Source organism: Vanessa cardui, chromosome 20, assembly GCF_905220365.1.
Source record: "Vanessa cardui chromosome 20, ilVanCard2.1, whole genome shotgun sequence".
Classification (NCBI taxonomy): domain Eukaryota; kingdom Metazoa; phylum Arthropoda; class Insecta; order Lepidoptera; family Nymphalidae; genus Vanessa; species Vanessa cardui.
In genome coordinates this window covers 6,844,928-6,859,459 of record NC_061142.1, presented here as the reverse complement: position 1 = coordinate 6,859,459, position 14,532 = coordinate 6,844,928, and the positions used below count along the sequence as shown (strand labels likewise).

Here is a 14,532-nt window from a genome sequence, read left to right as displayed (position 1 = left end):
ATTTAATCTATGGTTATATCATGATGAAATTCCAAAATGAGAAAGTTTAGTACATATAACATTTATTCGAATCAAGTTAAAGGAGAGAATTAAAATTAATGCTTAATGTCGACAACTTCATTTTTCAATTTAGAGGCAAGAGCTCTTCTTAGTTGCATTGCGTCTGGCGGCGGCGCAGGTGTGGCGCCCGCGAGCGCCGCTTGTGCGATGCGAGCAGACCGTGGCCTAGCGAAGGTTTTGGAGCCTTCGCCAACTTTACATAAAAAAATATATAAATAATGATTTTCTGTTATTTATTTTATGTTATAGGTTGGCGGACGAGCATATGGGCCTCATAGACAATGACGCTGTAAGAAATATTTCTTACATCGTCAATGTACCACCAACCTTGGGAACTAAGATGTTATGTCTCTTGTGACTGTTGTTACACTGATTCTTACCCTTCAAACACGAACACAATATATCGAACACAATAATATAATCGAACACAATAATACTGAGTATTGTTGTTTGGCGGTAGAATAACTGATGAGTGTGTGGTACCTACGCAGACAGGCTTGCTCAAAGCCCTACAGCCAAGTAAATAAAGTCAAGTAATATAAATTATAACTATAAAGAACTTCTTAAATAAGCGTAAAAAAAGGTAAGCTGTAAGTCAATGTATTCGCGATTGTATTCAAGAGAGCACGCGATGATAAAAAATGTGTGTCAGAAACCTTACCGTTACTTTCTGACTCGCCTTCGTTCTTCGCGACGTCGAGTCTCTTTTCGCGTACTTGTTTCTTCAATGCTAGAAGTTTATCTCGCTGTTGCTTTAAATATTCTTGTCGAGCTCGAATTTCTTCTTCGCTTACCTATAAAATATCTTTTCTAACATCTATATATTAATATCTGCACACAGGACTATAAAATATTACATATATACATGCATGTGTATGAAAAATAATATTTTGTTACGGTATTTGTCTGTTTGTTCCGGCTAATCTGACACGGCTGGACCTATTTTGACGGGGATTTTCACTGACAGACAGCCGATGCAGTTACGAGTAAACTAAAGCTACGACAATAACTTTTTTGTTAAATTTAAATGAGACCGATTAAAATAAAATGTATCTCAAATATGACTTTTCATTGGCAATACCTTTGCCTTGCCCACGTTTGCTATTAAAAAAAATCATTAGTTTCATAATACAAATTATGTAGTACCTCTACTTTTTTCGGTATAACAGGTTCTTCTTTAAAATTCACTATTTCAGTCTTTTTCTCCACATTATTTTCTTTTTTTTCAATGTGGTGTAATTTGCTTAACAGAGTTTGTTTCTGGGCTACCATTTCTTCAGGGGGTACCGATAATATTTCGTTTTTCACTTCAATGTCTTCCAGTTGCAATCTATTAAAAATATGTTTAATATTTAAAAATAAAATAAATAACGGAATACATTTAGAAGCACGATATAAAAACGGACTTTTTTATTTCTGTCATGACGTCATCATTATCCGGCCAATCGGAACGTTCATCGATGTGTGAAGATTGTAAATCTTCTGGTTCCGTGGAAAACAAATTAGGCATAGTCCCAAATCGTTTTTCTATTAGTTCTAAAGCCTATATAAAAAAATATTTCGATGTATTATATTATAAGTTATTAGCAACAAAATCTCATTCGTATAAATTAATGTTACTTGTAACTGTAGTTCAACATTTTTGTGGGTCATCATTTTGACGAACATCTCGTAGTCATTTGCCGCCCATATTTGCTCAAAGAGACGCTTGTGGAAATAAGCGGGTAGTCCAGCTAGATCGTGTGCTGATAGACGGCAAGCTGCTTCAAACTGGTCAGCGGATATGCCGATATCGTCCATGAATGAACCCAGCATAACATCCACCTTGATAATGAATATTTTACTATAAGTATTACACAATACATTATAACAACGATAATTTTTCTAAAGCAATCTTAATCAAGCGAAAGAAATAACTGCACTGCAATTTCCACATTGCAGAAATAAATAGTTCTAATCTAAAAAGAAAGAACAGACTAGAAGTAGGGAAGTAATGAATATTATATAATATTTTAAAAAAGCACCTTAATTTAAATTAGTTTACAATTTTTTAACAATGGATTTCAAATACAAGTTATTTACCAAATTCCGATATTCACTGTGAATCTTTTTGTATTCCGGCCTGTCCAGTACTTCACCATCATCAGTAGGTTCAAAAGCTAAAAAAAAATATATAATAAATTTAAAATTGGAAAATTGTTTGATTAACATTTGTGTTCATATTGTGGAGCGCACAATGTTTGTATTATATTAACAAAACGAAATAGCTGCAGCTTTTCGAAACAAATGATGAAAATCAATACTGAAGCGCATTATGGCTTTTTAATTTTATCTTCGTTCTAACGAGTACTCACGCAAAGATTTTTCCTCTATAAATGTTTGTAATGGTATATTCCACACTGGCCCGTGTAGAAAGCCGACCAAGGAATCAAAAACCCAAGCATTATTCTCCAGATTATCCATTGTATAAATGTATCGGAGGTATCAGTCTTACCGATACTGCAATAAGAACTGGACTAATAACTAAATTACACTGGACTTTACTAACACAATTACCTTGACATTTAATTTTTATTTGTACTCTGGTTACTATGGCTACCTAGTTTTTTGTTTAAAATAGTACATAGTTTCAGGCATCGGCAAAATTATAACTGCAAGGTGTATATTGTTTTAATGAATGATAGAAACTTTGAAACACTTTTGAATTGATATATGTAGTTTCAATTTAAAGCAGATTGGCATCTTCAAATGTATTTTTGTGAAGCATATTATGTCTGAAATGATTATTAGTATAAAGAGGAAAGTTCCGATCCTTGTTGTACATAATTATGTAGGTTTAATATCTTGGCATTAACAAAATTAATTGGTATCACTTATTGATTTTGAGAAGTTAATAATTTATATGCAGTAATAGATCTTTTCACTTACGAAGTTTATACGATTGGAAAGCAAACATAATCGAATATTAATGTTTTGTTGGTAATATGTGACTGAAGGAAATAAATGAATGAAATGATGTAACTATATGAATATTATCTACGGGTTGAAGGCTCCTGCTGTATGAGTTTAAGGTAGTAATAGGTATATGAAGGTCTTTATTAGGTTTGGATACGAAAACCCCCAACGTTCTGGCTACGGCTTATATTCACATTCATAAACATAATATTTACAGATGAATCTGCGACTCATAAATTCATAATAGTACTTTTTTTCAAGTTTTGATTACTAGCTTCTATCTGGCTCTATTTCCTCTTTTCGGTGGAGCTTTATTTTCTAAGTATTTTTTTTTTAAGTTTATAATATTAATCGGAGTTCAAACAAATTCAAATATTACAGCATAGTAAAATTCTACAAGGAAATTTTACAAATAATCAGTGCTAAATAATATGCCACTATTTTATTTTCGTTTTATTTAATGGCAATTTTTTATTTTCTGTTGGTAATAGTTAGAGGATTTAAGGGTAAAATATTTATGTTTCTTGCAACACTTTCAGAAGCATCACATCTGTAATCTATATCATAACAAATAATAATGTTTTAAATAAATATAAGTATTATAGGACAATTTAAATTTAATTGCAGTTGAAAATGTCAAATACTTCAAAAATTATAAATCATGAAAATGTAAACGGTGTAAATTTGTCCTTACAAGTGGATAGTCGTTGTAATACACCGAATTCCCAACGATTTACAATATCTTACAAGAATAAGGAAAAAAAGTCTAAATGGCCCTTAAAATCATTAATTTTTGCCATCATATTTAATATTATCACTATGTTTTATGTCCGTATAAGTGTACAGGCGATGTTAATTATAATAATTGTACTATCATTCTTGGTTTTCTTCTGGATAACACACAGTGTTCAATCAGGTTAAATATGCATAAATTTATATCATTATAACAAATAATTATACACCCTACCAGCTTTTAACGTCGTTCGTTATTATATCTAATTAATTTAAATTTTATTAATCATTATCGATTTATGAGACATGAAACCTTAAGTAAATAAATTACTTATTTACACACTAAAATTGTTTACATAAATAATGTTGGCACTCCCTACACCAAAACATTCTGTATTATAGAGTTCGAGTATAGACCTATTTTCTTACATTAAAAACAGATTTTAAACACTCATAATCACACAAAGTTTATAACATTATTTATATTATTTTCAGAAAGTGTTCTAGTAATTCCAACAGTTGGTGTTCAAAGTTCTGTGAAGTATGTCTTTGGCAGAGAAGATTATTTTGTGCCATGGGCATGTATTGATGATGTTATTATTAATGAAGTTATAAAACTGGTAAGCATATGAACTGAACTTAAAATATATTACTTTAACTATTGTAAAAAATGTGAAAGCAAATTTTAGGCATAGCTAAATTTATGGCATAATTTTAGAAAGTATTGAATAAAATTTTAAGTGCCCAACTTACTCATACAGAAAGACTATGATCCATAATCAATGGACCTATAAATTAATCTTGTATTAGATAAAATATTGATCTTTTTCAATTTATTTTGTTTCATTGATATAACAGTTATTATAAACAAAATCAATCATCATGAAATCATACCAAAACATATATTTTAGAATATTGGTGGGTATGGTTAAATAGGCAATCTGTTAATAAGCAGTCACCTCTAGGCCTTTGACATGGATCTGTAGGATCTATTAACCATTTCTTACATTGCCAATGTGCCATTAGCTTTTGAAGTCCAGATGGTATCTATCTTGATCCTGTAAACAAGCTCTCACATAACTTAAAGCGGGACTCAAACAAAACTAAGTGTTTTTGTAGGTGATACATAACCATACATCAACTAAGGACTGTAAACATTAAAATATATTTATTAATATTCATGCTCGAATAATAATAATTAGTATTGGAAAATAATGAGAAAATAAAGTCAGTAATTGAATAGTGCCAAAGTATTATTTTGTTATGTCTAAAAAAATAAATCAATGACTATATTTTTTCAGAATCGTGTTTTATATTTCCTTACACTTATTGTCAAAACTGGAAGTTCAGGGCAAGACACGGAGCCTATAAGATTAATACCACTGTTTAAGGTATTGTATTATTTTATTTCTATTTTCTTTGTAAATTGTTAAAGAAATTTATTGTAAATTAGTTATAAACATTGTCACATGTTAAAGTTACCATGTTTTGATTAAGAAGTCTGGAATTTTAAATTTATAAACAAATACATTGTCTTCTCTTTTACCAAAGGGGGTATAAGAAATTCAATTAAAATTAGTTTTGTGTAATATGAAGAGGCACAATAAACTTTTTAAAGTATAAAGTTTGAGGCCATAGAATACAATTGCCCTCGGGCAACTAAGTGCCAGGCACAACACAACACATGTTTCAGGCACAATATACACAATAAAAAGCCAAGCATCAAACAAAATTATGATTGAATTTGTATTGTTGGTTTCGGTCAATTAACATGCCTGTTTGTAATAGGCCATATGATTAAGATTACCGCCTCTTTAAAAATATATTTGTATTCAATAAAAATACTGGAGAAGAGAGAGAATATTGGATTAGAGAAGAAAGCAAAACATTCAGCATAATTTAATACATAATTCTTCACATATTTTAGAGCATAGCAACACTCAAATATAAAATATCAAGCAACTTATTGATCTTGTAGTTTTATGATATTTTTTGTCGTGGAAACTGATATATTTTCTTATATTTTTTTGTTGTAGTACACAAAACCACGGCTTCTCATGCTGGAGACAATTTACTCTGAACTGCAAGAGCTGTTGAAAATATCTTCTAGGAAATGAATGCAGATGAAATAGTCAAAAATGTGATTTTTTATTTGATATATTTTAATTTTAATAAAATAAGCTTGTCAAATTACTCAACCAAATAGTTTTAAATAATATTTTTAAGTCATTAAATTATTTGTTATGTATGTTAGTAAATTTAAATAAAATTTTGTTATCGTTTCTGGAATTTATTAATTTAGTTTAATCTTAATCTAGTATATGCCGTAATTGTTTTCTTTTAATAATCCTATTTAAGCTGAAATTTACTTGGTGGTAGGGATTTGTGCAAGCCCGTCTGGGTAGGTGCCACCCACTCATCAGTTATTCTACCGCCAAATAACAGAACTCATTATTGTTGTGTTCCGGTTTGAAGGGTGAATGATCCAGTGTATCTACAGGCACAAGGGACATAGCATCTTAGTTCCCAAGGTTGGTGGCACATTGACGATATTAGGAATAGTTAATATTTCTTACAGCGTCATTGCCTATAGGTGATGGTGACCACTAACCATCAGGTGGCCCATATGCTCGTCCGCCTACCTATAACATAAAAAAAATGACCCTTCGTAGCTTGAATAACATAACAAATGTAATTTATTTATATTTTATGAAAATACTATTAATATTATTAATGTGTAACCACCAATAGTAGGTAATAACCGTACCAATGAACCGAATTTGATGAAAACAGGAAAAAAGTAAGGACAGGCTCCTTTTTTACCCAACTCATGACAACCATCACCCTAAAACTTGAGCAAAGCCGCGAGCGATAACTTGTCTGCCATATTTAAATCTACCAACCAACATTCCAAATATGGAATAAATTCCAAAATTTCTTCTTAAAAAGATCTTCGCCTAGCAGTGGGATATTTACAATTACTTTAATACTTATACGAGTTTTATAAAGAAGCCATAATGTAATGTGGTGATATATCAGAGTTTTAATTTCTCGTAAACAAATATGGAGTTGTAACAGTACCGTACTGAGTACCGTAAAGAATAATTTAAGATGTGTATTTATTACCTACAACAATAGCCTGCAAATTTTCCACTGCTGGTCTAAGGCCTCTCCCTTTGGAACATATTCCACCACGCTGTTTCAATGCGGGTTGGTTGAATATACATACATGTGGCAGAATTTCTACGAAATTTTACATGTTTTCCTTCACCGCCGAAAACGAGATGAATTATAAATAAATTAAGTACATGAAAATTCAGCGGTGCTTGCCTGGGTTTGAACCCGCAATCATCGATTAAGATGCACGCGTTCTAACCACTGGGCCATCGCGCCTCACTATTATCTAATCATTTATTACTTAATAAATATATTTTGTAATGTAGTCCACAAATTAACATTTCTGAAGATATGTCATCTTGACCATAAGCCTACAGCGGTATTTAAATCGAACGCTCTACTTAAGCCATTCTGTTGACGTAATGAAAAGGTACGAACAACGCATCACGGAATGATTGAGCGTCGATATGGCCCTATATTTATAGTCCGTCCCGAGTTTACGTCTAGCAAATTGTCGTCGCTAGCAAAACAGACGGTATTTGGAGTACGTTTTCCAATTTGTTCTCTCCTTGTATCTCGATTCTGTACATTGCCAAAAACAGGAGTGACATGCTAAACCGCTCCATTGGTTTTCCGTAACAAGCGTTGCTTGTGCGTCGCAGAGCGCAAATTGATACACCGCTTGTTCACAACTGCCGTGTAATTACGCGATCCGATACCTTAATTAAAATGTCAAATTCGTACATTCATTAAACGATAAGGATGCGTTTGATATAAGCGTTTAGCATCATTGAATAACTAGTATTTTACCTAGTTTAGGCTTATGAAGATGATTGGGGAAGCAATGGTATAAAAATACTAATTAGGAATGACAATGGTATTGGGTAATGGCATTCATTTTGATTCTCAAGACAATTATATTTAATAACGAAGTTTTGTTCTATATATATGTTTCTAATGTAGGTTTACACATACATTAATTGACAAAATGCTAAAATAATAATATCATTATTTTTTTTAAACAAACTTAAACATAAAAAACAATCAGTTAAGCCAAACTTTGTCATCATGACTAGGCCACATAGTGCTGGATCATTGGGCATACAGAACTTGTGGCGCAAGCAAGCATTTCGGTAGATGAAAATAGTTTTAGTATTATGCATAGGTAGTATAAATGCCGCATCCAAATGTTGGCATCTAGATTCTAGAGTGTTACGATAAATTACGCCAATTTTATATTAATTATCATCTTATTTGTAGCAACCCTGATATCGCTCAAATGACGCTTAGCAGTTAGCGCAAAATGGCGTCGCATATTCCAGCGAGCGAATGTGCACTAATTGACGACGTGACGCTTCCCGGAATACACCGTCGAATGATTTCAATTACCTAATTAGATTCGGGTGGGACTGGCTGTAGGTAGCTGATCTTCGTGGATTGCACAAATCACTCGCATTTTCGTTATGTTAGATTCATTAAACGGGTAAATTATTTCACATGTAAATGTAGTAATGGAATAAATGGGACTATTTGTATAAGTTTTAGTGACTTGAATAATAAATAACAAATAAAAACATGTTAATTAAGATTGAACTAAATGATTATTTAATCTATAAAGTAACATTCCGTAAACGTTACACAGTTAGACCGGGATATCTTCACAATGCGGCTACTTCATACCTTTACTGCAATAGAATAATATTTTAAATAATGTGCTTAACATGGGTAAAAAAAAAGAAAAAGTAGTACTGACTAGGATTGAAAAACGCGATCTTCGATTTAAAGTTGCTGCTAAATAAGAAAAAAGTCAAAACAGTAACATAAATACAGTCAAATTACACAAATTTATTATTTAGTACGTAAAATCATATATATATATATATATATATATATATATATATATATATATATATATATATATATATATATATATATATATATATATATATATATATATATATATATATATATTAATGTTTTTCAAATTATTATTTCGGGTTATCATGAAACACTTTATACCTACAGGAAATCATTAATCCGTCTGCGAGCTACACTTAAAAGTAATATTTAATCAGAGTATTTCGAGGAACATAGATAATTTTTTATCTTGTCTATCAAGATCGTTTGAAGAAGCGTATTATCTTTGACGTCTGTTCTTAACGGCGTTAGTAACGAACGTTATATTCTTTCGTTATATAAGAATAAGTAGGTATTTATACTATACTTAATGTTATATAATGTAAGTATAGATAGAAAAATTGTAAAAGAGGCGTTCGTATACGTAACAAAAGCCTACGTATTAGGCAAGCACGGTCTCAGACGGGTGATGACTGCTAATGCCTTAAATTTAAAACCTAAAAAGAGACAAATTACGCAACTTTTATAAACAATTAATAAGGATATTGTATTTCTCAATTTATTAAGTCGCCAAAAAACATGGTTGAGATGATACAGATATCTTTAATATAATTAACTGGTCAATAAGAATAGAAGGCTTTTATTTGACCGAATAATGTGTGGCAGAATAACTTTGAAATTTGACACACGCAGGTTTCCTCTCGATGTTTTCCTTTAGCGCAGAGCACAAGATGAACTATAAAAGTCAAATTAAGCATATGGAAATGCAGTGATGCTTTCCAAACCACTGAAAAATTAGTTAGCAACGTTGATGGGGTATTGGCGATGTAAAGGATGGATAAAATTTCTACCGGTGCCAATTATTGATAGCGGTATTAACCACTACCTACCCAGAAGAAAAACTAGATTCCTACTATTTTTACGCAGAAACCTTACCTACGATTATGTAAAAGAAAAAAACTTACCTAGGTAACATTAACAATATTTTTCAGTTGCTATGAAATTTTTATTATAATGTTTTCTCAGTTAAATTTAGTATTCAATCTTATTATTTTAAGGATATTAGATAGATTTTTATCTAATTGGCTTGTCTATCTACGTATGAGAAACCATTTTATCTTTAAACGATTGTGTTAACGGCGTTAGTAACGGCCGTTGCTGTAGTTAAGTCGTATAAATCCTCATAAATATAATCTTATCATGATATGAGAGTGTCAATGTAAAAGGTATCAAATTTTATTATTTATTTTGAACATTTTGTTTCTCCAATTAAAATAATCAACAAGTATTTCATCAAAAATTAAAATCAAAATATTATTCCAGGAGGAAGCACTATAATAAAGTAATAAAATGTTAAATTGTAAATATACATTCTGTGATTATTTTTTCCTGATAATAATTTATAATTAAGTTGAATATCATCATTACATAGTGTAAAACAAATTCGCCTCTCGTTGTCTATCCGCCCCGTAAAGATATTTAACGGAGCGTAACGGAATTTGATGCGTTTTTTTAATAGATGGAGTGATTCAAGGGCAAGTTTTTTATGTGTAATATAATAGATAAACACTGATAATTTTAGATTTTTCTAAAGTGATATAATTAAACATATTATATGAGATAGAATGGCATTTGCTTTTGGCAATCATAATATTATACTGCTGAGCTGATGATGGAAGGTGTAAGTCCTCAATTACTAAAAGTTAGGAAATAGTTCTTTGAACATTAATATATGGATTTATACTACTCTTCGTAGCTTTTATGAAGAGAAGTACAGGTTCACTAAACATTTATTTTGTTATGTTATTGTTTGGTATATATTATTGTAAATTTTATTGAAATAGGTTCAGCGCTATTTGAAAAAAACAACAAATAACCATTTGTTACATAAGGACTTTTAATTTCTATTTTGAGAAAATAACACTAGAAAGAGTAAAATAAAATAATTAAAAAAAAAATAACACCGACTTCAAAGTGATCACTAAAAAAGTAATAAAATAATTTGATTTAAAAACGTATTATTGAAGTCGGACAATTTTGAGTGGAAAATAAAATGTAGAAATATTTACATACGATCAGCCGATTTCAATAATATGTGTTTAAATAAAATTATTTTATTACTTTTTTAGTGATCACTTTGAAGTCGGTGTTATTTTTTTTTTTAAATTATTTCATTAACCTTTATTTTAAGGACAAATAATAACTTAATAACGAAGAGATTTCAAGCAATACAGCATTAATCCTTATCCAATGAAATACCTTAGAAACATCGTGCATTTAATACAGATCAATATTTACAGAATGTAATTTAAATGAATATTTTCGAAGAAGTTATAGATTTATAGTTCACGGTCATAGCGGTTTTTATTGTTTAACGACAAAGAGCTTTGAATGTTGTACAGTCGGGGTAAGAGAAGGACACTTTAAAAAGCGATAAACTGCTTTACTGATCAAGAATTACACATTGCATCTAAAGATTTGATATTAAGATTCAAAAGGTAAGGTAGGTAAGAGTTTAAGACTTGATAAAAGAATTATTTTTAAAACTGACGAAGGTTATCTCACTGTGACTGTACATACAGACAATCTATAGTATATTTATAGGTATTACATCCGGGCGAAGCCAGGACGGTTCAGTAAGACTATATTATTTACCTTATCAAATAATAATAAACATAGAATATTAAATTTCAACTACATAAACTAAAACGAATTGAATCAAAATTACGTAATATAAATTCGATACGAAAGGTAAATATCAAGAGATATACAATTTTCCAGACATGCAACATTTGCAGATTAATTTGTTTACAAACAAGAAAATTAGTTTCTGGCCAAGATTATTGGGTTTCGTTGCATGCGAGTAGCGTCCGACCCTATATTAAATTTCAAGTACGCTACGTTGGGAGCTATTACAGAAAATTTCGTATACCCAGCATCAGGTTAATATAGCTTGGTGAACTTCATATTGGTGTGGACTTTAGAATTTTAAATTATGTTGGAGTTCAACTTCTCCAGCCTTGCTTGTTAGGTATGGGCAACTGGATATTACTTTGAGAAGCCTTAATATATACAGCGGGAAAGATAAGATTTGTTTATGACGTTCAATGTTATCTTATTTTCGAAGATACATATTTTTATGTGTATATTATTCACAAAACTGCACGTTTAAGGTGTGTTGCCATTTAAAATTATATATTGCCATTTAAGATTATTATTTTTAATTTATAGGTCTCACACATATTTACAAATTAAGTAACAAGAACGTTTTAAATATTAAATTCTAATATTATATGATTCTGTCTCGTATTTACTATTTAAAAAAAAGTATAAATTGTATCGTATGTCGTTAAGTCTTTGTAATTATTTCATCCATATTTAAAACGTTCTGCTGTATTAGTTGGTGCTTTAATGTAAAAGGATTTTTGTTTCCTTATTTTTGTCCACGTCTCCGCAGAGTATATTCTAAAATTTAAAGCAGTCTTTAGGGCTACGCTGCTCAATATAAATGCTAATTAATCTGCATCGATATAGCGTCGCTGTTTAAGTTTCTCTGTGTACTATTTTAAAGTAACATGTTTTTAATAAAATCACGTAATGTATTTATAAGTCGTTTTTTATCATGTTTGATAAATTTATTGTTACATTTGAGATACTTTATAATAGTGGCAACACAAACATTAAAAAAAAAAGAAAAACTTTATGAAAATATTTCGCGATCAGTTTATATTGTAATTACAAAGCAAACATTAGTTAAATAAAATAAAAAAAAATACACAAGCGTTTTTATTATAGCAGATATCCGGATTCCGTTATATAGGGAATCAATAAATATTGTAAGTAAATCGAATATGTAATCTTCAAGAAGAAACAGGTTATATAGGTAGCATGTTAATGCGAACGGTTGATTGATTGCGTTGTCTTCACGCACACAATCTATATGCTAATAACACGAGGATCTTTTTTAAGGCCTGCCTTATTATGTAAAGTAGGCGAACCTAATCCCGATTGGACTTTCCTTATGTTATTTTTTCAAATTACTAGATAACATAACTACATTATCATAATTTTTGTTACAATAGATAGTTATTTATAAATTTTATTATTTACATAAAATTCTTTTTCTTTCTTCAAATTTTAAATTAATGTCAACAGAAAGATGGAAATTCGTTTTAACTAATAATCCGCCGAACAAAATTTTTAAGGAATGTTGTTGACAAATGGAGTAACTCATAATAAAGAAGTCATTATATCATTTTGTAATTTCTATTTTTTTTAATCTATACTTATAATAAATCTGCAGGGAAGTCAATTCTGTACATGAAATATTTTTACAAAATAACTATCAGGGGGTGATCAGGGGTCGATATTGATGGCAAAAATGCAATTAGTAAAATTTTTGTCTGTCTGTCTGTCTGTCCATATAACCGTTATAAAAACAAAAACTACTCGACGGATTTTAGCGGAACTTGGTACAATTATTTTTCATACTCCTGAGCTGGTTATAGTATACTTTTCATCACGCTAAAGTCCATAGGAGCAGAGCACTGAAGGGAAATGTCTGAAAAACGGGAAAGTTACCCCATATTTTGAGCTTCCGTCGCGTGTGTAGCCTTAATGGTTAAAGCTACACAGAAATCATGTATTACGGAAATGTTTTCCTTAAAATTGTACAAAAAATATCCCATGACAGCCTATGTCTATCTTTTATGGTTGACTCACAATAACACGTGTCACTCCCAATAGCTTAGTAGTTCGAAGCTTTCTGATTATATTTGTCTATTCCTACGTTTATAACACTCTCAATCATCCCAAATTACAAAAGTTAACAGTATTAACTATTCCATAAAAAAATCATAGAAATCGGTATAGAAACACCAAAGTTATACATAAAATACGCTTATAATAAAGCTATCGCACGTGAGTACTAAATCTATACTGTTATATAAATCTCTAGAGTCTGTCTGTACACTTATTTTTGTCGTAATTCGTCATGTGTTCTTTGACTGACTTAATTTTTACCATTTTTGAATTTTTTGTGTGTCTGTGTCATTATAAAAATTGGCATACAGGAAAAACATGTACTTGCACAAATCATTGGCTATCTGTACGTACAAAAGTATATATAGATAGCCAAAAGGATGTGTTTGCATATGTGTCATCGATAAACTCAGAAACTATTTGATCGATCATTATGAAAATTGGTATTTTTATCTATTGTTTTATGGAGAAAGTAATTATTTCATTCGTATCATTAAAAATAACCAACAGATGGCCCTTACGTGTATCACGATACATTTATATTCCGATCAACCGATAATTATTAAATATGAAATAAAAAATGAAAATCTATTCAAAAAGCATTAGAACTAATTTCATTTCCGTCATATGCCAATAAATATAACATATCACTACAATAATAATTGTCATTTTAAATTGAGATAATTATTATAAATTACATATATGGGAAGAAGTGATTATCTGTTTTGATTATAAGAAAGTAAACAATAATCATAATTGGTAAGTATACTCATAACTCCAATAACAATGAATCTTTAGTATAAAATGTAAACGTAAGACACTTAACCAAAAAAAACAACTTATTTATATAAATATAAACCATCATGCCGTTGAAGAAACAAAAGATCGGAGTATCAACAATATATGCGTAGCGTCATCCAAAAGAGCTACGGAAACAACACACCAACATGCAATTGAAGAAACAAAAGATCGGAGTATCAACAATATATGCGTAGCGTCATCCAAAAGACCTACGAAAACAACACCCCCACAAGAAATACGTTTAGAAAC

At 30.4% G+C, this 14,532-nt stretch overlaps 2 protein-coding genes across 2 annotated transcripts; one reads left to right on the top strand and one right to left on the bottom strand.

Annotated features, from left to right (window-relative positions):
• Positions 1-64: 64 nt before the first annotated feature.
• LOC124538479 (cilia- and flagella-associated protein 36) lies at positions 65-2,744 on the bottom strand. Its single transcript, XM_047115557.1, has 7 exons — positions 2,415-2,744; positions 2,143-2,219; positions 1,681-1,884; positions 1,467-1,603; positions 1,207-1,390; positions 722-854; positions 65-253 (listed from the first exon to the last, which is right to left on the bottom strand). Exons 1-7 carry the CDS (start codon positions 2,521-2,523, stop codon positions 96-98), a joined length of 1,002 nt encoding a protein of 333 aa, XP_046971513.1. The 5' UTR covers positions 2,524-2,744; the 3' UTR covers positions 65-95.
• An 803-nt stretch (positions 2,745-3,547) lies between these two features.
• On the top strand, positions 3,548-5,880 carry LOC124538391 (phosphatidylinositol N-acetylglucosaminyltransferase subunit H-like). Its single transcript, XM_047115438.1, has 4 exons — positions 3,548-3,931; positions 4,243-4,367; positions 5,049-5,138; positions 5,784-5,880. Exons 1-4 carry the CDS (start codon positions 3,649-3,651, stop codon positions 5,862-5,864), a joined length of 579 nt encoding a protein of 192 aa, XP_046971394.1. The 5' UTR covers positions 3,548-3,648; the 3' UTR covers positions 5,865-5,880.
• Positions 5,881-14,532: the final 8,652 nt, after the last annotated feature.

Excerpts from the sequence above, each read along its gene's own strand:
- LOC124538479 (XM_047115557.1), bottom strand. The coding sequence starts at position 2,523 with ATGGATAATCTGGAGAATAATGCTTGGGTTTTTGATTCCTTGGTCGGC. Across the intron at positions 1,885-2,142 it reads ACAGTGAATATCGGAATTTG|GTGGATGTTATGCTGGGTTC; the intron begins GTAAATAACTTG and ends TTCATTATCAAG. Across the intron at positions 1,604-1,680 it reads ATGTTGAACTACAGTTACAA|GCTTTAGAACTAATAGAAAA; the intron begins GTAACATTAATT and ends TTTTTTATATAG.
- LOC124538391 (XM_047115438.1), top strand. The coding sequence starts at position 3,649 with ATGTCAAATACTTCAAAAATTATAAATCATGAAAATGTAAACGGTGTA. Across the intron at positions 4,368-5,048 it reads TTAATGAAGTTATAAAACTG|AATCGTGTTTTATATTTCCT; the intron begins GTAAGCATATGA and ends ATATTTTTTCAG. Across the intron at positions 5,139-5,783 it reads GATTAATACCACTGTTTAAG|TACACAAAACCACGGCTTCT; the intron begins GTATTGTATTAT and ends TTTTTGTTGTAG.